Source organism: Helianthus annuus, chromosome 4 (genome assembly GCF_002127325.2).
Source record: "Helianthus annuus cultivar XRQ/B chromosome 4, HanXRQr2.0-SUNRISE, whole genome shotgun sequence".
Taxonomy (NCBI): domain Eukaryota; kingdom Viridiplantae; phylum Streptophyta; class Magnoliopsida; order Asterales; family Asteraceae; genus Helianthus; species Helianthus annuus.
The window spans coordinates 87,552,763-87,576,912 of NC_035436.2; the positions used below are offsets into that span (position 1 = coordinate 87,552,763).

Here is a 24,150-nt window from a genome sequence, read left to right on the forward strand (position 1 = left end):
CGTCGCGCAATTTGGATCGTCTTTCGCGCTTATGCGCATTCCGTCGTAATTAACCGAACATCGCGACCGTACGGCCAAACGAACCGACATCTGACATATTTTTGAGCACATTTTAAGTTCCCTATACTTTAACATCATTTTAGAGCTTTGAAATGAGGTTAACGGGGCTTAAACGTGCCAAAAACGCATCAAATACCAAGTTTTGGTGCTGCAGGGACCAAAATGGTAAATCTGCCAAACTAGGGGCTTACGGACCGTAAGCCAAAGTCCATACGGTCCGTAAGGAGTCCCCAGTACAGCAGAACCCACATTTAATGCTGATTGGCTCTTCAGATGGCGAAAGGTCCAATTGTCTTTTCACCCAATCAAAGGCCAAGGGCCATATTCAGTGAATCTAACAATGTAACACATGTACGCACAAGATCGTGGCACGATATTCGATAAAACGATCCTAACGGTTCCACTTTTCCTATAAATACCCCCCCCATTTTGCTCAAAACCCACACAATCTGATCTTAAGGCTCTAAGTTGGAACCATTGTTTCATACCTGAGCTATTTTGATCTAGATTAGCATTCGGGGACCCTCCGTAAGTGTTCTTTCGTTCTTTTATTCGCTTTTCGAGTCCGAAAGTCGACGTCATGTTGACTTTCTGCATTGACCAGCTTATGGTCGATGCGAAGTTCATGGAACTTCATAACGTGAGCGTGATCACGATGGTTATAGTCCGTAGTGACTATACCTACTGATCACCACGTTATCTAGGCTCAGTGACAAGTCGTAGTTTCGGCCAAAATGTGCATTCTTGCATATTTTGTAACCAAACTACTCGTGAGCATCAAAGCCGTTTGCTTTGATGCCAAACCTGTTTTCTAAACTTAGTTAAGCATGTTCTAACATGCTTAGCTCGTCACTTTTAGTTTAGTGCTTATATAGGGTCGTAAGGTAAGCGATCTAAACAATCGCTTATACTTTCGAACCCGACCCATTTGGTCGATCATTAGGATCCGACCAAACACATTAGGTGACCATAGCTATAACCTTCCGAGGTTATACCTTGTGGTCACGATGTTAGGCGTTCCAGACGCGTTCTACGCGAACGACGCGTAAGGTAGCATAAGCTACCTAAACGGGTCGTGATGGGTCGCAAGCACTTAGGATAGGTTTCATTTTAGTATGTAGGCTTTGTTAAACCATATTACACGAGTCTCTATACTCGTTTGGTTTACGAACCCGCATACTATCCGATCCTTCCGATTTGGTCCGGTATATTGACATAGCTACCTATTAGGTGTCGTTTGATATTCCGTGATCTATAGCATTATTTGGTTATTATACAAGAACTACAAAGCAATCTCAGGTGAGTACATAGAACCCCTCTTTTACTATTTTCTAAACTATTTTGGGGTGAAACACATGTGCCTATCTGTTACTTTCATGCTTTCCATGTTTTCACGTCATATGCCTGCTATGTTGTTAGTACATTATAGTACACGATTTCATTACATTTCATGCTATGTATGCCCATTGTGTGCGTACTTCGTACATTGATTTACATTACATTTCTGTTGCATATGTTTACTCAGCATATGGACATATTGATTTACATTACATTTTTGTTGCATATGTTTACTCAGCATATGGACACATTGATTTACATGAACATTTCTGTTGCATATGTTTACTCAGCATATGGACACATTGATTTACATGAACATTTCTGTTGCATATGTTTACTCAGCATATGGACACATTGATTTACATGAACATTTCTGTTGCATATGTTTACTCAGCATATGGACACATTGATTTACATGAACATTTCTGCTTCGTATGTTTACTTAGCATACTTAGTACAATTGTTTACATCACATGCCTTCATTTTGTTATGACATTTGGTTTGTTTAACATGGGACAATACATTCATTAACATTAGCTACGCCGTTCGTTAGTTGGTAGTGGTACCATAGGAATTGACAACTCCCATTCCTGAAGTCCTGGGTTTGATAGGACTGGAAGGAGTGACCGAATTCGATATACATAACTTAGATGAACCTTTAATTTGTTTAAGGGTTTATCGCCGCAGTCTCAAGGCTTGGATGTATGCATAGTTTACAATACCGCATAAATGTTAATATCAATAGAGCATGCATTTTTCCATAGAACATAACGTTGATTTAAACCACGTGTTACTTCAACGACTTGTTTTGTGCATTTTACATATGGTTTAAGTTGATACATTTCGCTTACCATACATGATACATTTTGGGATACACATTACATGGTTTACATTGAACATAAACATTTGACATGGTTTACATAATAACACTTGACATTTGGCTTATACATTAACATGTTTACATTGATGGTTTGGTTTGAGTAATTGATTAAGTAACGAAGCGTGTGTAATATGATACAAGCATGGTGGATACGCCGCTGGTACTTCCTATATATAAGTGTTTGTATGGTATTACACATCGTAGCGTTATTTGTATCATTTCATTTTGAGACATAGAACATTTTATACAGATAACACGCTTTTCACAAGACATTGATTTACAAACAACTTATCTTATTCAACTCATTTTACTTGGTTACTCGTTTAACCTTACACTTATCTATACATATCATCTTATGTTATCGTTTTTCAAATGGTTTACAAAGCAAGACAAATTACAAGGTTCATGACTGACTGTTATTAAAACATTTCTTTAAACTCAAGTCATGAATCCCATTTTCACAAAACCTATGTATCTCACAGGCATTTTTATGCTGACGTACCTACTTTCACATGTGTTTTCAGGAGCTGTTCCATAGGATGTTGATCACGATACTAGGGCGGACCTGTGCCTTAGAGATTAAAACTGAAGATAGACTTAGTTAACTATGTTATAAACTCTTTGTTTTCCTGTTTAAGACAATGTACTACCCTTGTTTAATAAATAAAATGTAACTTTAATTTACATGGTTGTATAACAATTAATTCTGTCCACAACACTCCCCGGCGTTTCCGCCGCGGTTGCATGTTATACGCGGCCGGGGTGTGACAGAAGAGTTGGTATCAGAGCCATTGGTTATAGGGAATTAGGTTATTAGTAATGCTTTGACCTAGACTATAACTTTCTAGGACCCTAACACAAGTTATCTTGTGTTTAGAGTTTAAAACATGCACATCACCTATCCTTAGGTGATAACCACAACGGGAACTTCGGTTCCGAATCCGCTTTGAAAATTAATCATCTGTTCTAGGATGATTGATTACTAGGTTTTGAACCCTCTGTTATAAGGTTTTGAACCCTCTGTTATATGGTTTTGAACCCTTTGGATTCTCAAAAATCTCGTCAAAGTTTGGGGTTAATAGTGTGACCACGTGCAAACTGGAAGAGTGAATGCCTGTACCCTGGGTTTTCTGTCTAAGGCTAGAGTGTTCGTACAAATCCACATAATCGGATCAGTCACTCTTACCTGGGAACTCTTGGGGTGAGTGTTCACTTATAGGCGAGCATGTCTTCGCGATACACTAATTCTGACCCATTTACTTTGACTAGACATTTCATGTCGCTTGTTTGCTTTGCGATGCATAACCGCCATCTTTGGTTTTGTTGATTTTGCTTCATCTCATTCTCTTCATCCAATCATCTCACTCGTTTCATTTCATGTTTTTCTCTTCTAGAATGCCTCCTCGACGCGACAACCAGATAGCTACGGCCGAGCTGGCGGAGATTATTGCACAGCAGATGGCTGCTCAATTCCCAAATCTCTTCGCTCAATGGAACCAAGCCAACAACAATAACAATGGTATATGCAAATACAAGGATTTTAACACGGCTAAGCCACTCAAGTTTAATGGTTCTGAAGGAGCAACTGGGCTTCTTCAGTGGTTCGAGAGCATCGAGAACACTTTTCGCCACGTGCAGTGTCCGGATAATCGCAAGGTCGAGTTTTCTTCAAGCGTGTTTCAGAAGAGGGCTCTTACATGGTGGAATGGGGTTATGAGAGATCAAGGTGCAGAAGTTGCTCTAGCTCAGACATGGGGTGAACTGAGAGCTCTTATGATGAGGGAGTTTTGTCCTCGTCATGAACAACGAGCGTTGGAGAAAGAATTTGATGTTTTGAAGCAAGATAGTGGCGAGCACAGGGCTTATACTGATAGGTTTGAGGAGTTGAGTCTGCTTTGCCCGACTATGGTTACCCCACTCGATAAGGCCATCGAAAGGTACATCGACGGCCTACCTGACTCAGTACAAGACATCCTCACTGGTAGCAACCCTACCACACTCCGTCAGGCAATCGAGTTATCAGCGACACTGACTGAGTCGCAGATTCGAAAGAATAAGCTACACAGGAAGGGTGACAAGGGCAAGAAACAGTCGGCTGACAAGGAAGATAGCAAGAAAGGTCAAAACAAGAAGGGAAAGGATTCTGGTTCCTCAAGGGGGTCAAGGAAGCGTAAGGCTTCCCAAAACTATGCTGTCACTGCCCAAGCTAACCAGGCAGCTCCCAACCAGCCTCCAGCAAAGAAGCCCTATTCAGGAAGTGCACCTTTGTGCAATCAATGCAACAGTCACCATCAGCCGCAATATCAGTGCCATTTCTGTACTAACTGTGGGAAGTCGGGTCATCTTGCCGATGTTTGTCGGTTTGCCCAGAATCACGCAGTTCAGAACCCTGCTCAACAAGTTGCTCAACAACAGGGTCAGGCTGCACGACCAAACTACCCACCAGGTGCTTGTTATAACTGTGGGGATCTGACCCACTACAGAAATCGGTGTCCAAGGCTAGCCAACCAGAACCCGATTGCAAACCAGAATCAGGCACAGGCTCGAGGTCGAGTCTTTAACATGAATGCACAAGAAGCACAAGCAGACAACGAAGTGGTGAACGGTACGTTCTTTATTAATAATCAGCCAGCATCTGTTCTTTTTGATTCGGGTGCCGACAAGAGCTTTGTGTCATTGTCTTTTGAGACAATGCTTCGCGTGTCTAGAACAAAACTAGGTAAACCTTTGACAGTAAAGGTTGCCAATGGTGAACCCATTGTTCTTAATTCTGTTCTACGCAACTGCCAGTTGAACCTTAACGACCATATTTTTCCTATTGACCTCACGCCAATGCAACTTGGAAGCTTCGACGTTATAGTGGGAATGGATTGGTTATCCAAGCATCGCGCAGAGATAGTTTGTTCTGAGAAGATTGTTCGTGTAACGCTGTCGACAGGCGAGATCCTATAGGTTCGTGGTGAGAAGCCTACCGGTGGTCTCAAACTCATGTCATGTTTTAAAGCTCGGAAATATCTGCAAAAGCACCATGTGGCTTTCTTAGCACATGTCACAGCAGATAAAGGCAAGGGTAAGACTATTTCAGATATTCCTGTCGTTCGGGATTATTCTGAAGTTTATCCTGAAGAGTTACCTGGTCTACCCCCAGCACGCCAAGTCGAGTTCCGTATTGATCTCGTACCTGGTGCAAATCCCATTGCCAGAGCTCCATACCGTCTTGCACCGTCCGAGATACAAGAGTTGTCTAAGCAGCTTCAGGAGCTCTCCGACAAAGGTTTTATCCGTTCTAGCTTTTCACCTTGGGGTGCTCCCGTTCTTTTTGTAAAGAAGAAGGATGGATCTTTCAGGATGTGTATCGATTATCGTGAGCTTAACAAGCTCACCATCAAGAATCGATATCCCCTACCTCGCATTGATGATCTCTTTGATCAATTGCAAGGCGCTTCTTACTTTTCAAAGATTGATCTGCGATCTGGATATCATCAACTCCGTGTGCATGAAGAAGATATTCCCAAGACGGCGTTCCGTACTCGCTATGGACATTATGAGTTCACAGTCATGCCGTTCGGTTTGACTAATGCTCCTGCTGTTTTCATGGACTTGATGAATAGGGTCTGCAAACCTTATTTGGATAAGTTCATCATCGTTTTCATTGATGACATCTTAATTTATTCCAAGACGCGAGCTGATCATGAACAACATCTTCGTCTTACATTGGAACTCCTAAAGAAAGAGCAACTTTTCGCCAAATTCTCCAAGTGTGAATTTTGGCTTAAAGAGGTTCAATTCTTGGGACACATTGTCAACGAACAAGGTATTCATGTAGATCCCTCCAAGATCAGTGCGATCAAGGATTGGGATACGCCTACTACTCCTACTGAAGTTCTTCTTTTCTTGGTCTAGCGGGTTATTACCGCCGCTTCATTGAGAATTTCTCAAAGATTGCAGTTCCTCTAACTGCTCTAACTCAGAAGAACAAGCCATTTGATTGGGGAGTCAAACAAGAGGAACCGTTTCTGACTTTGAAACAAAAGCTTTGTGACGCGCCTGTCCTAACATTGCCTGAGGGCAATGATGATTTCGTCGTTTATTGCGACGCATCTAAATTAGGTCTTGGCTGCGTCCTGATGCAAAGAAACACAGTCATAGCATACGCATCAAGGCAGTTGAAGATACATGAGAAAAACTACACCACTCATGATCTTGAGTTGGGTGCAGTTGTCTTCGCTCTTAAGATCTGGAGACACTATTTGTACGGTACAAAATGTGTGGTTTTCACTAACCACAAAAGTCTTCAACATATCTTCAATCAAAAGGAACTCAACATGAGGCAAAGACGTTGGGTTGAACTTCTAAACGACTACGACTGCGAGATCCGCTACCATCCTGGTAAGGCGAATGTCGTAGCCGATGCATTGAGTCGCAAGGAACGTACTAAGCTTCATTGTGTACGTGTCCAATCTGTTATTCAGACTGATATCCAAGCCCGTATTTCTCAGGCTCAACAAGCTTGTGTTTAATGGATAAGGAATTTCCTTATCACATAACTCCTTCTCTAGAGCTGAAGGACAATGGATCGTATTACTTCATGGACCGTTTGTGGGTTCCAAGCCAAGATAATCTTCGTACATTGCTTATGGATGAAGCCCATAAGTCTCGTTATTCTATTCATCCTGGCTCAGATAAGATGTATAAGGATCTTCGTATACAGTATTGGTGGCCTGGTATGAAGAAAGACATTGCCTTATACGTATCAAAATGCCTTACTTGTCTTAAGGTTAAGGCTGAACATCAGCGTCCTTCTGGTTTATTGGAGCAACCAGAGATCCCAGTTTGGAAATGGGAAAACATTACTATGGATCTCATTACTAAACTCCCGCGCACAAAGAAATGTCACGATGCCATCTGGGTAATCGTTGATCGTCTTACCAAGTCAGCGCATTTCTTGCCAATCCGTGAGGATTTTTCGGCTGACAAACTTGCTCAACTCTATGTAGATGAAATTGTAGCTCGACATGGTGTTCCTTTGAACATCATTTCTGACAGAGATGCTCGTTTCACTTCTCATTTTTGGAGGACCATGCAATCTGCTATGGGGTCTCAACTTAATCTGAGCACAGCTTATCATCCGCAAACGGATGGTCAATCTGAAAGAACAATCCAGACACTGGAGGATATGCTTAGAGCTTGTGTGATCGATTTTGGTGGTAGTTGGGATTCACATCTTCCATTGATTGAATTCTCCTACAACAACAGTTATCACTCCAGCATCAACATGGCTCCTTTCGAGGCTCTCTATGGTCGAAAATGTCGTTCACCAGTCTGCTGGAATGAGATCGGCGAGGCTCAGCTTACTGGACCTGCCCTCATTTTAGAGACAACAGATAAAGTTAAGAAAGTTCGTGATAACCTTCAGATAGCTAGAAGCCGTCAAAAGAGTTACGCGGACCTAAAACGCAAACCCTTGGATTTTCAAGTCGGTGATCATGTATTACTTAAGGTCTCACCTTGGAAAGGTGTGATCAGATTTGGAAAGAAAGGAAAACTTGCACCTAGATACGTTGGACCATTCAAGATCGTCAAAAGAATCGGTAAGGTAGCCTACAGACTTGAGTTACCTCCTGAACTTGGAAATGTTCATCCAACTTTTCACGTGTCCAATCTCAAGAGGTGTTTAGCTGATGAGAACCTCCACATACCGCTTGACGAGATTCGTGTTGATAAAACACTGAAATTTGTTGAGAAACCGGTAGAAATAATGGAACGTGAAGTCAAGTGGCTTAAACGCAAGCGCATTCCTTTGGTCAAGGTTCGCTGGGAATCTAAACGTGGACCCGAGTTTACTTGGGAACGTGAAGATCAAATGAAGGCAAAATATCCGCATCTTTTTCCACGAGTTTCCTCTAAATAAATTTCGGGACGAAATTTCCACAAGTAGGGGAGACTGTAACATTTGTGCTTGTAATCATTGTGAACAGTTCAATTATCAATAAAACAATGTTATTTGACCCCAATGTTTGTTTGGTTGTGTTTTACATTTTTCATGTTTTGACTTTTGTTCAATTTCAAACTCTACATCGCTTTCTGGAGAGTTATACGCTAACTGGTACTTAAACGTACTCAGTTTAATGCGACAAATACTCTGGAACATCAACATATACTCAACATACCTTAAATAACCCTTACATAACTTAGAAATAAGTTTTGAAGGCTTTGGTATAGCAAAAACTAGTTAATTCGCTTACAGGGACTAAAATTGACAAACTGCGAAAGTATGCCAATTCGAACTGTAACGAACATTCCGGAACATGTCCATAAGTTAAACATACCATAAATATCCTTTACATGGCTTAGAAATAGGCTTTGAGGGGTTTGGTATGCTAAAACAAACTTTTGGATCATTCAGGGGCTAAAAGTGTCAAAAAGTGCACAAGTTTGCACTTTCGCGCATAACTTACGTTCTGAATACAGCCGGACATCCAAAAATTTATGTAAGCATCCTTATATTATGCCTTAGTGTATGGCATGAGAAAAATCCATTCGTCGCGCAATTTGGATCGTCTTTCGCGCTTATGCGCATTCCGTCGTAATTAACCGAACATCGCGACCATACGGCCAAACGAACCGACATCCGACATATTTTTGAGCACATTTTAAGTTCCCTATACTTTAACATCATTTTAGAGCTTTGAAATGAGGTTAACGGGGCTTAAACGTGCCAAAAACGCATCAAATACCAAGTTTTGGTGCTGCAGGGACCAAAATGGTAAATCTGCCAAACTAGGGGCTTACGGACCGTAAGCCAAAGTCCATACGGTCCGTAAGGAGTCCCCAGTACAGCAGAACCCACATTTAATGCTGATTGGCTCTTCAGATGGCGAAAGGTCCAATTGCCTTTTCACCCAATCAAAGGCCAAAGGCCATATTCAGTGAATCTAACAATGTAACACATGTACGCACAAGATCGTGGCACGATATTCGATAAAACGATCCTAACGGTTCCACTTTTCCTATAAATACCCCCCCCCATTTTGCTCAAAACCCACACAATCTGATCTTAAGGCTCTAAGTTGGAACCATTGTTTCATACCTGAGCTATTTTGATCTAGATTAGCATTCGGGGACCCTCCGTAAGTGTTCTTTCGTTCTTTTATTCGCTTTTCGAGTCCGAAAGTCGACGTTATGTTGACTTTCTGCATTGACCAGCTTATGGTCGATGCGAAGTTCATGGAACTTCATAATGTGAGCGTGATCACGATGGTTATAGTCCGTAGTGACTATACCTACTGATCACCACGTTATCTAGGCTCAGTGACAAGTCGTAGTTTCGGCCAAAATGTGCATTCTTGCATATTTTATAACCAAAATACTCGTGAGCATCAAAGCCGTTTGCTTTGATGCCAAACCTGTTTTCTAAACTTAGTTAAGCATGTTCTAACATGCTTAGCTCGTCACTTTTAGTTTAGTGCTTATATAGGGTCGTAAGGTAAGCGATCTAAACAATCGCTTATACTTTCGAACCCAACCCATTTGGTCGATCATTAGGATCCGACCAAACACATTAGGTGACCATAGCTATAACCTTCCGAGGTTATACCTTGTGGTCACGATGTTAGGCGTTCCAGACGCGTTCTACGCGAACGACGCGTAAGGTAGCATAAGCTACCTAAACGGGTCGTGATGGGCCGCAAGCACTTAGGATAGGTTTCATTTTAGTATGTAGGCTTTGTTAAACCATATTACATGAGTCTCTATACTCGTTTGGTTTACGAACCCGCATACTATCCGATCCTTCCGATTTGGTCCGGTATATTGACATAGCTACCTATTAGGTGCCGTTTGATATTCCGTGATCTCTAACATTATTTGGTTATTATACAAGAACTACAAAGCAATCTCAGGTGAGTACATAGAACCCCTCTTTTACTGTTTTCTAAACTGTTTTGGGGTGAAACACATGTGCCTATCTGTTACTTTCATGCTTTCCATGTTTTCACGTCATATGCCTGCTATGTTGTTAGTACATTATAGTACACGATTTCATTACATTTCATGCTATGTATGCCCATTGTGTGCGTACTTCGTACATTGATTTACATTACATTTCTGTTGCATATGTTTACTCAGCATATGGACACATTGATTTACATTACATTTCTGTTGCATATGTTTACTCAGCATATGGACACATTGATTTACATGAACATTTCTGTTGCATATGTTTACTCAGCATATGGACACATTGATTTACATGAACATTTCTGTTGCATATGTTTACTCAGCATATGGACACATTGATTTACATTAACATTTCTGCTTCGTATGTTTACTTAGCATACTTAGTACAATTGTTTACATCACATGCCTTCATTTTGTTATGACATTTGGTTTGTTTAACATGGGACAATACATTCATTAACATTAGCTACGCCGTTCGTTAGTAGGTAGTGGTACCATAGGAATTGACAACTCCCATTCCTGAAGTCCTAGGTTTGATAGGACTGGAAGGAGTGACCGAATTCGATATACATAACTTAGATGAACCTTTAATTTGTTTAAGGGTTTATCGCCGCAGTCTTAAGGCTTGGATGTATGCATAGTTTACAATACCGCATAAATGTTAATATCAATAGAGCATGCATTTTTTCATAGAACATAACGTTGATTTAAACCACGTGTTACTTCAACGACTTGTTTTGTGCATTTTACATATGGTTTAAGTTGATACATTTCGCTTACCATACATTATACATTTTGGGATACACATTACATGGTTTACATTGAACATAAACATTTGACATGGTTTACACAATAACACTTGACATTTGGCTTATACATTAACATGTTTACATTGATGGTTTGGTTTGAGTAAGTGATTAAGTAACGAAGCGTGTGTAATATGATACAAGCATGGTGGATACGCCGCTGGTACTTCCTATATATAAGTGTTTGTATGGTATTACACATCGTAGCGTTATTTGTATCATTTCATTTTGAGACATAGAACATTTTATACAGATAACACGCTTTTCACAAGACATTGATTTACAAACAACTTATCTTATTCAACTCATTTTACTTGGTTACTCGTTTAACCTTACACTTATCTATATATATCATCTTATGTTATCATTTTTCAAATGGTTTACAAAGCAAGACAAATTACAAGGTTCATGACTGACTGTTATTAAAACATTTCTTTAAACTCAAGTCATGAATCCCATTTTCACAAAACCTATGTATCTCACAGGCATTTTTATGCTGACGTACCTACTTTCACATGTGTTTTCAGGAGCTGTTCCATAGGATGTTGATCACGATACTAGGGCGGACCTGTGCCTTAGAGATTAAAACTGAAGATAGATTTAGTTAACTATGTTATAAACTCTTTGTTTTCCTGTTTAAGACAATGTACTACCCGTGTTTAATAAATAAAATGTAACTTTAATTTACATGGTTGTATAACAATTAATTCTGTCCACAACACTCCCCGACGTTTCCGTCGCGGTTGCATGTTATACGCGGCCGGGGTGTGACATAAATGGTCCTGAACGCTTTCCTAAGTGTTAGAATTAAAATTCGTTACAAAAAGATGCATAAAAGACACTATGCGGTACAATTAAACGCTTTAACGGAACGATACGTAACCGAACAACCAGACATTACCCGGGACACCAAAATATTGTCAGAAATATTATTTTATCATTCTTAATTATTTACGGTCACAAAAATCCCCACACACTATATAAACATGGCATACACCCACTATTCCTGAAAATACCCTTAACCCCCTAATTATTTACCTATTAGTTACCAAAATTTTACAATTTACCCCCCCCCAACCGAATTTTCAGCCAAATCATTAGTAATATATTTTGTTGAGATTTTACTTATGTAATCTTCATTTGATTGGCCAAGGATCTAGGTAATAATCACTATAGGGTAGAAGGCTCATGATTTCCAAGATTTCTCATCATAACATTAAAACCCACACTCAAGCTCACTCTCTCTCCCCATTCGGCTCCCCCATAACCGATTTCACCATCACCACCACTAAATCATCTTCATCTTCATCATACTCAAGTCCATTCAAGCCTTCAAGAAGATTCAAGGAAGTTACAAGTTGAGAAGCATTAAGGAAGCTTTGATCTAATCTTTTCATCATCTTTTCTCACCATCATCTTCACTAGATTTCTACCCTAGCCTTGTGGTAGTAGTAAGTCTCTACACCTTGTTCCATCTTATTCTTAGTTAAAATGTGATGTATGACGTTATTTGTTCAAATCATAAGAAATAGAAGCCTAAAAGATGAACATGGAACTCTACATAAAAACCCTACCTAAAAAGTTTGTATGAAGTTGAAATCAGGTTGGTTTAGGGTTGGATTAAAGCATGCACGAAGTTTGATCATTAAATCATCGATAAACCATGGTTAGGACCCTTGTTGATGCGTTTTTAGTAACTTTTACAATGTAAACAGCATGCTGATTGGTATTTACAGCCAACTTCAACAGGCTGTAACTGGACCGTTTAAAAGCGAAAAACTGATTTTCTGAAGCCAAAAATATGCATTTTGGAGTAACCGAACAAATGGCCCTGGAATCGTAATTTTTTGAGGTCGTTTACTATTTTTAAAGGACTGTTTTTGGAAAGCAGCTTAAGCTGTGTTTTTACTGCAGAAAAAGTGTGTTGTATTCGGAGTCATAACTTGAAACCTGAGTAGAATCAGCTCATGGAATTTTTACAGCAAATGGTCACCGTTGTCATGATTATCCTCCAACTGGAATTTTGTCAATCGGACTTACGGTTAATTTTTAGTGAATTATTCCGTAAACTACAATCAGAAAGTAACAAAGCTGATTGCAGTCGGGTAAATGAATTTCTATAAAACATTGGTAATGAACTGGACCCCGATATTTTTACACAATAAAATTTGGATCGTATGAGTCATTCTATAAAAATATGGGAATTTTTGGAAAAGGTGAACTATTTTATAAAAATCCTCGAAAACAGTCCAGTTTTGAGTAATGAAGCTGAAATAAAGTAAGTAATGCTTTGTATGTCTATATGTCGGTTTGATTATTGAAAATGAAGTATGGGATATACGTAAAAGAAAATGATATGCTATGAAGCATGGGCACCTCTATTTACAAAGGAGACTATGGCAAAATTTTCCGAAAATCCGAACACTTAGTAAAATATTCGAGAAATATAGATACGAAATAGTTGTCTAACTATTTTTCTAAGAACGATAGTTAAGTTAAAATAATTATTATTATTTTAACAAAATAATACCAAAGTAACGCAACTCAAAACACTAAACTCTAAGCCAAGGCATGGCCCGTTCGTCTAATAGACATTAGTACGTTGTAAGTTGTCGTGTAGCGGACAGAGTTGAGATTCGAGTCAAGACGCAATACAGTGAGTTCATGACCCCCTTTTCTTTTACTGTTTTCCATTTTATACTTCGGGGGTGGAATACATGTTTACAATTTATTTCAGACATTTTATACATGGTATTGTTAGCTTAAGGAGGGTTTTTACTACGCGATCAAGTGAGTGGTGGGCATGACACTTAAGGCCATTAATCCTCATTGTAGGACCACGGGACATGAGTGATAGATCTATTTGGGTGTAGCGAGCCCACACCCATGAGGCCGGGGGCCCATAGTGGTGACTATGTCTTCATACCAGAGACAAATTTGCTAGGTTTGAGTCTTCCTGCATCATTCACATATACTATTGGCTTTACAACCCAATGGTGATCAGTTTTTCCTTATTGCTACATACCAGGGACTATTTTACTTACAGACATACTAAACTGTTTATACACACAGACTTACACATGAACTCGCTCAACTTTTTGTTGACTTTTTAAACTACATGTATTTCAGGGAATTAATTTGGATCTGGCAAGTGTTGCATGTTAGACAAGCTGCGTACTTAATAAGGATGTCATCCAGAGTTGTAGGGTTTGGGAAGTGCAACTCCTTCCTGGACGAGTTGCGTGTCTCTTATCCTTGTGTTGTTGGTAGTCTTTTGTCGAGTCTTATGAACTCATTTTAAACAAGTCATGGTTTGTAACGTATTCAGTGGTTGATGTTTTTAAAGACAATATGTTATGCATTTTCTAAACTACTTTAATAGATGAACATCTTACATTTTTATCATATAGCATTGTTGTGATTGTTGCGATGGTATTAAGAAGTCACACCAAATAAACCCACGCTTCCGCAAAAGCCAGGGTGTGACATGAATCCAGCCAAGTGTTCGTTTGGTATGAAGGAAGGAAAATTCTTGGGCTTCATAGTCACAAATGGCGGATTTATGGTGAACCCAGAAAAGGTCCAAGCAATAGAACGGATGCCATCACCGAGAACAATCAAAGAGATGCAAAGGTTGGCCGGCCGCTTAGTCGCGCTTAACCGCTTCCTGTCAAATCACGCCGCGAAGTCGTACCCTTTCATCAGCACTCTGCGCAACTGTGTCAAGAAACAAGAGTTCAGGTGGACCCCTGAAGCAGAGAGTGCTTTTCAGCGAATGAAGGAGTGTTTGATCGAACTTCCAACCCTGACTGCACCGTTCGAAAAGGAGCCGCTCATCTTGTACTTGTCATCATCAGAAAAGGCAGTAGGTTCGGTATTGCTTGTAGAAAGAAATGGAGTTTAGACTCCAATCTACTATGTCAGTAGAATGCTCACAGATCCAGAAACGAGATATTCAACGATGGAGAAACTGGTACTGGCACTACTACATGCCTTCAGAAGGTTGCGCCGATACTTCACAGGCCATGTCATCACTGTACTCACCAACTTCCACATTGGGACGATATTGCAGAAACCAGAGACATCTGGGCGATTAGCAAAGTGGGCGATCGAGCTGGGGAGCCACAACATTTTGTACAGGCCGCGCCCAGCCATTAAAGGTCAAGTCCTCGCAGACTTTATCACAGAAGTCCCAGCAGAAAAAATCAAAGACTGCGAGATTGTCGAATCTCCCATGAAAGATACAGCCGATGAGTTATGGTTGTTATACACAGATGGGGCCTCAAACGAGGACGGCGCAGGAGCCGGATTGCGCCTTGTGAGCCCTGAAAAACATGAATTTACGTACGCCATCAGGTTGGATTTTAAGAATACCAACAACGAAGCAGAGTACGAGGCATTTCTGGCAGGCTTACGCCTCGCCATAAAAATGGGAGCTAAAAATCTGCAAGCGCACGTTGATTCACTTTTGATCGCCAGTCAAGTCAACGGAATCTATGATGCAAAAGGCGACGTTATGGCTTTATATTTGGATCAGGCAAAAGAGCTGCTTCAGAAATTCAAGTCATACAAGGTAGTGCACATCAATCGTTCCAAAAACAAATAGGCAGACGCCTTAAGCAAGCTTGCTTCAACTTCTTTTCAACATTTCGCAAAGGAGGTAAGGATTGAAGTACTCAAAAACCCATCAGTCCTGCTGCGCCAGGTAAATGTGATCGGAATAGGGCAGCCATCCTGGATGACCCCTATAATCCAGTATCTGCAGGAAGGGATACTCCCGGAGAACAAAGCAGAGGCAAGAAAGATTCAAAACAAGGCCCTGCATTATGAGATGAATGGTGGTATCCTATACCGAAAGTCCTTCTTGGGGCCCTTATTGCGCTGCGTGGACCCCCAAGACGCGAATTACTTGATCAGAGAGATCCATGAAGGGATCTGTGGCATCCATGCAGGACCACGCATGGTTGTCGTGAAGATTATGAATGCTGGATATTATTGGCCAGGGATACATGTCGACGCCCTGAAAGAGCTGCGCAAATGCGAATCTTGTCAGCGGCATTCTCCAAAGACCCTGCGCCCAAAAAATGATCTTATCCCAGTATCCACTGCTTGGTCTTTTCAACAGTGGGGGATTGATATGGTGGGACCTTTCCCAGACGCTCCGGGAGCCGTGAAATTTATAATCGTGGCTATTGACTATTTCACCAAGTGGGTGGAGGCCAAAGCCCTCGCTTCAACCACCGCAATGATGGTGTGCAAGTTTATCTGGGAGCACATCATCTGCAGATTTGGTCTTCCACTCAGAATCGTCACAGACAACGGTACCAATTTTGCTTATGAGGATCTCCAAAATTGGATGAAGGAAATGAATATCGAGCATACCTTCTCATCCGTTGCGCATCCTCAAGGCAACGGTCAAGTGGAAAGCGTCAACAAAAGTAACGTCGAGGGGATAAAAGCCCGACTGGGCACAAAGAGAAGGGGCTGGGTAGATGAGCTCCCAAGCATCCTGTGGGCTCATCGAACCATGCCGAAGACAAGCACCGGCGAGACTCCTTTCAGCCTAGTATACGGCTCGGAGGCAGTTATCCCGGCAGAGGTTGGACTCTCCTCACCGCGCTTGACAGCAGTCAACACGGTTGATAATGAGGCAGAGCGCCGTCTTGATTTGGATCTCCTGGAAGAAAGATGCGAGATCGCGCGTATTAAAGAAGCGAAATACAAAACACAACTGGAAAGGTACTACAATGCGAGAGTCCGCATTTGCACCTTCACTCCAGGGGAATACGTTTTCCGAGACAACAAGGCTTCGAACGCCGAACGCCCAGGAAAACTAGCACCCAAGTGGGAAGTGTGACAACTCATAATTCGAACCTACTTTGTGTAACGTTACGTGATTATGTGAACTTTATTTGAATAACATGTTATAAGTGCCTTGTGTAAATTGTGTAATGTACGAATGTTATGTGAATGTGTATATGTTACATGAACTGAACCGCACAACCATCACTCGATCGCACAAGCCCATTTGGGCCGTATTGCTTGTAACCGAAACTAATGGGTAGCCCAAGTTGGGTTCGGCGCATCCCCCCTTAGTCAACTAACACATTAGGATGTTGTAAACATCTCACACTTTTACCAATACACTTCACACATACCAAACCCACCTAACCCTAATCTCTCCTTCTCTCTCTCTCTCGGTCTCGACGGCAACAACACTCTCTCCCTTGAAGCTTGTGATTCGGATTAACTCTTATCCATCTCTAATCCGGGTAGTGTTTCAAGTGTTTTTGTTGTTATTTGATTTCATGTAGATCGATGAAGGTATATTGTATATGATTGAGTAAATTCATTTAGGGTTCATGTTAGTGGAATCGATGATATTAAGGTTGCATGATGTTGTGATATATGTATGTTTTACATGATGATATGATTCCATGCTAGACTAAACCGATTAGGGTTGTATATGTGATGATAAGCTAATGAACCATATGTTGGTGTTCTTGTGAATCAGAGTTGCATGAGGTTAACCTAAAACCGATTAGATGATGCTAGACTATCATGTCCTGTTTTCGGATTTATTGTGTGATGAATTTAAGATTTAATGATGTAATCGGTGGTATGTTTATGAATCGGACCGAATCACATGAGTGGTTAGTTATTGTTTATGCTTTGAATCATGATTAGGGTTCATAGGGATTAAAAGATAGCTGTCTTGTTTGATCGAAAATCACCATGATTGAAACTGATTATCTGTTGATTGATTTGTAAAATTGGAAACTGATTAAATTATGTAACTGATTGCCATGATTTTCGGGTAATTTAAATGGATCGCACAAGTCATCTGGTCGCACAAGATGACCTGGCCGCACAAGAGGTTCTCAGTCGCACAAGGCTGTTGGGTCGCACAAGTTGTATGTTTGTTTAACTGTTTGGGCCGGATGATCATGTTGGGTTGGGCTAGTTCTAATCGCACAACCCAACCGGATCATACAAGGCGACCGGATCGTACAAGCCCATCCAGATCGCACAAGATGCATCATTCATTGGGCCGTATATGTTTGGACTCCCTTTATGATGGGCTTATTTAATTGTTGGGCCGGGTCTTTACGGATCGCACAACATGTTGTGGATCGCACAACATGTTGGGCCGATTACTATTGGGCTTATTTTATTCAAGTTGAATGTATTGTTTGACCGTTAAGTGTTGCCATGATCTATACGTGCTTGTAACGTGTTAACTTGTGTGAAACGTACGTACAATACTTGAGTCAAAACCTGACTTGTATGGTAACCCTGTTAGGACGTGGTTGACCACTCTTAGTTCAAGAAACCTTTTGTGTATCTGCCGAGCAAACCAAGGTGAGTTCACACAACCAAGGCATGGGGTTCCCACGGTGGGAATGGGGTTGGATGATTTATTCGTACATGCTCAGATGATAGCATTAAATGGTATGGTCCTCAGGGTGAGGAAGGGTGATGATAAGATACGACTAGACTAGTATACTAATTGAACTGATCTTCGCACACACGCCGGGGTTGGCCGCGATATTATGACTGATCTTCGCACACATGCCTAGGAAGGCCGCGAACTATACATACTAAAACTTCGCACACATGCCAGGGTGGCCGCGATACAAATATACATAGTCTAGAACACTTGAGGAAAACCTCCTCTAGTCATCGCACACATGCCTAGAGGGCCGCGATATGAACTAATACGATACATGACTTAACGAACGAACAAAAGGCTTACTTTCCTATTACTATTACTGAACTGTTTACTGTGAACTCGCTCAACTAGTTGTTGACTCTCTGCTGCATGCCTTGCAGGACCTTAGGTATTTATGGAGCTTGCACAGGGAGGAGCAGGTCATTGTGGGCACGGATCGTGAATGTTTCGTTAAACACTTTATGACATTTTACATTTTATTAAGTTGGGTTTTATTCATACGCTTCCGCTAAACAGTGATAACATACTTATATTTTGGACACCTTTCATATTGGTGGTTGAATGGCATTTACTTTTACTTATTAATTACATGTTCAATATGATTGGTGGCTTGATCCTGGTCACGTCACGCCTCCAAGCGGTGGTACTCCGCGTGTGGATTTTGGGGGTGTGACAGATTGGTATCAGAGCCGTTGGTTATAGAGAACTAGGTTTTAATATGGAAAAACGTTTTATTAAAACCAGACTATAACCGGAACAGTGCTCTCAACGATCCACAATGACGCTTCGCTCCACGTGCAAGACTCGACATCCTAGGTAATATGGTTTATGTTTATTACCTGCATGTTAGAACTACATTGAACTTTGCTCGTAGTACGCTTAGATACACATGACTCTATTACATGAGAATACTTATGTGCTTACACTCTTCTGTCATCGCACTACTCGCGAACCATTCTCACTTATGCTACTTTTACTATGAAGATCATGTCTGGACGAATTAACATGACTCAAGCCCAGTTGACGGCTCTCACTAACGAACACGTTGCTGCGGCGCTTGCAGCCGCACAAGCAGGAGGTATAACCTGCTATTCCAAACCTATCCTAGGATGTTAGATCCTACTCTCGTGACCCAACTCTCGCGCTTAACCTTGACCTATCTTTCTCGCGCAACGGGTCAGAATGCACAGCAACCTGTCTGCACATTCAAGAACTTCATGGACTGTCGTCCAAGCACATTCAGTGGCACAGAAGGAGCAGTGGGACTACTCCATTGGTTTGAGAAGCTCGAGTCAGTGTTCGAGATGTGTGAATGCCCTGAGGCTCGCAGGGTCAAGTACGCCACTGGTACGTTGGAAGGAATCGCGCTAACCTAGTGGAACGCGCAAGTTCAGATTCTAGGGTTGGCAGCTGCTAACGGCACCCCTGGAACGAATTCAAAGAACTGATCAAAAGGGAATACTGCACACGCGATGACATCCACAAGTTGGAGGTGGAACTGTATCATTTGAAAATGACGGGGTCGGAAATCGAAGCCTATACGAAACGGTCGAACGAACTGGCCATCTTGTGTCCAACCATGGTGGACCCTCCAATCAAGCGTATCGAATTGTACCTCAAGGGTCTAGCCTCAGAGATTCAGAGCATGTTACATCAGCAAACCTCAACAACATCCAAAACATCCAGCGTCTTGCTCATCGACTCACCGATCAAGCAGTGGAACAGAACAAGCTGCCTAGACGTATCAGCGCTACTACTACTACTACCACTTCTGCTACTTCCGCTACTCCTAGTGACAACAAGCGGAAATGGGAGGGGTATTCCAGCAAGGGTTCCGCTACCGTTCAGTCTCAAGCACAGCAGCAGCGCAAGAATAGTGATCACCAGAGCCCGGGTCAGCCAACTTCTGGTGGTCAGGAGCAGGGTGGATATCGGGGAATTCACCCACTGTGTAACAAATGCAACGGACACCACAGTGGTTAGTGCAACGAGGGACGTTGCCAGAGGTGTCTCAAGATGGGCCATGAAGCTAAGGATTCAGGAGCCCACGGCCTGCAAATCAGAATCTCCAGCAGCAACAGCAAGCAGAAATCCTATGCAAAGAGAAGATCATTCGTATTCCCCGTTCTAGTCAAGAACCTCTCGAAGTTCAAGGCGACAAGAGTGGTGCTGTGGTCGGCATCATCTCTTTCTTGAAGGCTCAGAAATGTTTGCGAAAGGGTCACACCGTTATTTTGGCACTCGTTACTGACGCATCAACGAAAGAAAAGAAATTGGAAGACATTCCAGTTGTACGCGACTTCCCTCAGGTGTTTCCTGAAGATTTACCTGGTCTACCGCCTCATCGTCAGGTCGAATTTCAAATCGAGCTCGCTCCAGGAGCAGCACCCATAGCTCGAGCACCGTATCATTTAGCTCCAACTGAACTAGAAGAACTGTCAAAGCAGCTACAAGAGCTCTTGGAAAAGGGCTTTATTCGTCCAAGCTCTTCGCCTTGGGGAGCTCCAGTGTTATTTGTGAAAAAGAAGGACGGTACCTTCAGGATGTGCATAGACTACCGCGAACTGAACAAGGTGACGGTGAAGAACCGTTATCCTCTTCCGCGTATAGACGACTTATTCGACCAGTTGCAAGGGTCGTGCTACTACTCCAAGATAGACTTGAGGTCAGGATACCATCAGCTGAGAGTCCGGGATGAGGACGTCTCCAAGACCGCATTCAGAACTCGCTATGGCCACTACGAGTTTCTTGTCATGTCGTTCGGGTTAACGAACGCGCCCGCCGTATTCATGAATTTAATGAACAGGGTATGCAAGCCGTACCTAGACAAGTTTGTCATCGTTTTCATCGACGATATTCTGATTTACTCCAAGAGTCAGGAGGAGCACGAGCAGCATCTACGATTGATCTTGGAACTCCTTCGAAAGGAACAGTTGTACGCCAAGTTTTCAAAATGCGACTTCTGGCTTCGTGAAGTCCACTTTCTAGGCCACGTAGTAAACAAGGATGGGATCCATGTTGATCCATCCAAAGTAGATTCGATCAGGAACTGGCCTGCACCGCGTACGCCAACTGAAATCTGCCAATTCCTGGGTTTAGCGGGATACTACAGACGGTTTATCAAGGATTTCTCAAAGATTGCTCAGTCGCTTACACTACTGACACAGAAGGGTATCACCTACCGTTGGGACAACACTCAGGAAACTGCTTTTCAGCACCTAAAGGATAGACTTTGCAGTGCACCTATCCTCTCATTGCCAGAGGGCACGGACGATTTTGTGGTCTATTGTGATGCATCCATCCAGGGTCTTGGATGTGTGTTAATGCAGCGCGACAAGGTCATTGCTTACGCTTCGCGCCAACTTAAGGTTCACGAACGGAACTACACGACGCACGATTTAGAGTTGGGAGCTGTTGTTTTCGCGCTTAAGATATGGCGACACTACCTGTACGATACCAAGTGCACTATCTACACCGATCACAGGAGTCTCGAGCATATCTTCAAGCAGAAGGAATTGAACATGCGTCAACGTCGATGGGTTGAATTACTTAACGATTACGAATGCGCCATCAAGTACCATCCAGGCAAAGCCAATGTTGTGGCTGATGCTCTCAGTCGAAAGGACACTCTACCTCGACGCGTACGAGCACTACAGCTCACCATTCAGTCTAGTCTTCCTGCACAGATACGAGATGCTCAGGTAGAAGCATTGAAACCAGAAAATGTCAGGGCTGAAGCCCTACGCGGCTCAAGTAGAACAGAAGGAAGACGGTGCCTACTATGTAACGGGGCGTATTTGGGTCCCACTATACGGCGGTTTACGAGAACTCGTGATGGATGAAGCTCACAAATCTTGCTACTCGGTATATCCAGGTTCGGATAAAATGTACCACGACATCAAGACTACGTATTGTTGGCCTAGCATGAAGGCCCACATTGCCACTTATGTCGGCAAATGCTTGACCTGTGCAAGAGTCAAGGCAGAGTATCAGAAACCAGCAGGCTTACTTCAGCAACCAAAGATACCACAGTGGAAATGGGAGGAAATTTCCATGGATTTTGTTACAAGCCTACCTAGATCCCAGTGTGGGAACGATACTATTTGGGTGATCATGGATCGACTCACCAAGTCTGCTCATTTCCTGGCAATCAAAGAAACGGACAAGTTTTCCACACTAGCAGACATATACTTGAAGGAAGTAGTCTCAAGGCATGGGGTGCCCACCTCTATCATTTCGGATCGCGATGCACGATTCACTTCAGAACTATGGCAAGCAATGCACAAAGCTTTTGGCTCACAGCTAGACATGAGCACAGCATATCACCCTCAGACGGATTGGCAGTCTGAACGCACGATACAAACTCTAGAAGACATGCTTCGGGCATGTGTTATCGATTTCGGCAACAGCTGGGAACAACATATCCCTTTGGTGGAGTTCTCGTACAATAACAGCTATCACACCAGCATACAAGCCGCTCCATTCGAGGCATTGTACGGGCGTAAATGCCGGTCACCTCTCTGTTGGGCAGAGGTGGGGGATAGTCAGATCACGGGTCCAGAGCTTATAGTGGACACCACGGAAAAGATTGCACAGATACGACAACGCATGGCGGCGGCGCGTGACCGTCAGAAAAGTTACGCCGATAAGCATAGGAAGCCATTGGAATTTCAGGTCGGGGACCGGGTTTTACTTAAAGTCTTACCCTGGAAGGGTGTGGTACGTTTTGGCAAACGGGGCAAACTCAATCCGCGGTATGTCGGACCATTCGAGATCATAGAAAGAATAGGCAAAGTAGCCTACAGACTGAACCTACCAGCAGAACTCGGGGCAGTTCACAACGTCTTCCACGTGTCGAATCTGAAGAAATGCTTGTCAGATGAGACCCTCATAATTCCTTTGAAAGAGCTCACTATCGACGAACAGTTGCACTTCGTCGAGGAACCAGTTGAAATCACGGACCGGGATGTTAAGGTCCTCAAGCACAAGAGAATCCCTCTTGTTCGAGTTCGTTGGAACTCCCGTCGTGGCCCAAAGTTCACCTGGGAACGCGAGGATCAGATGAAAGAAAAGTACCCCCAATTGTTCGCGAACAGTACAACCACTACTGAGACTGAAGCTACCACGGAATTTCGGGACGAAATTCCAGATCAACGGGGGGAGGATGTGACACCGCAGGAAAACCAGTAAACGATACAACTTACCTAGCTTCCTCAGTGAGTACGTACCAAATTTCGGGACGAAATTTCTTTTAAGTTAGGGATAATGTGACAACTCATAATTCGAACCTACTTTGTGTAACGTTACGTGATTATGTGAACTTTATTTGAATAACATGTTATACGTGCCTTGTGTAAATTGTGTAATGTACGAATGTTATGTGAATGTGTATATGTTACATGAACCGAACCACACAACCATCACTCGATCGCACAAGCCCATTTGGGCCGTATTGCTTGTAACCGAAACTAATGGGCAGCCCAAGTTGGGTTCGGCCCATCCCCCCTTAGTCAACTAACACATTAGGATGTTGTAAACATCTCACACTTTTACCAATACACTTCACACATACCAAACCCACCAAACCCTAATCTCTCCTTCTCTCTCTCTCTCGGTCTCGACGGCAACAACACTCTCTCCCTTGAAGCTTGTGA

At 42.4% G+C, this 24,150-nt stretch overlaps 1 protein-coding gene across 1 annotated transcript; it reads left to right on the forward strand.

The window, feature by feature from the left end:
• Positions 1–15,004: 15,004 nt before the first annotated feature.
• Positions 15,005–17,390, forward strand: LOC110907157. The gene is made up of 3 exons (XM_022152179.1): positions 15,005–15,616; positions 15,701–16,531; positions 17,358–17,390. Exons 1-3 carry the CDS (start codon positions 15,005–15,007, stop codon positions 17,388–17,390), a joined length of 1,476 nt encoding a protein of 491 aa, XP_022007871.1.
• The last annotated feature ends 6,760 nt before the right edge of the window (positions 17,391–24,150 follow it).

Bases quoted from the DNA above. Each gene is read 5' to 3' on its own strand.
- LOC110907157 (XM_022152179.1), top strand. From the start codon at position 15,005: ATGGAGAAACTGGTACTGGCACTACTACATGCCTTCAGAAGGTTGCGC. The intron at 15,617-15,700 runs GTAGTGCACATC...CATTTCGCAAAG, and splicing joins AGAAATTCAAGTCATACAAG to GAGGTAAGGATTGAAGTACT. The intron at 16,532-17,357 runs GTAGATGAGCTC...GATTTCATGTAG, and splicing joins GCACAAAGAGAAGGGGCTGG to ATCGATGAAGGTATATTGTA.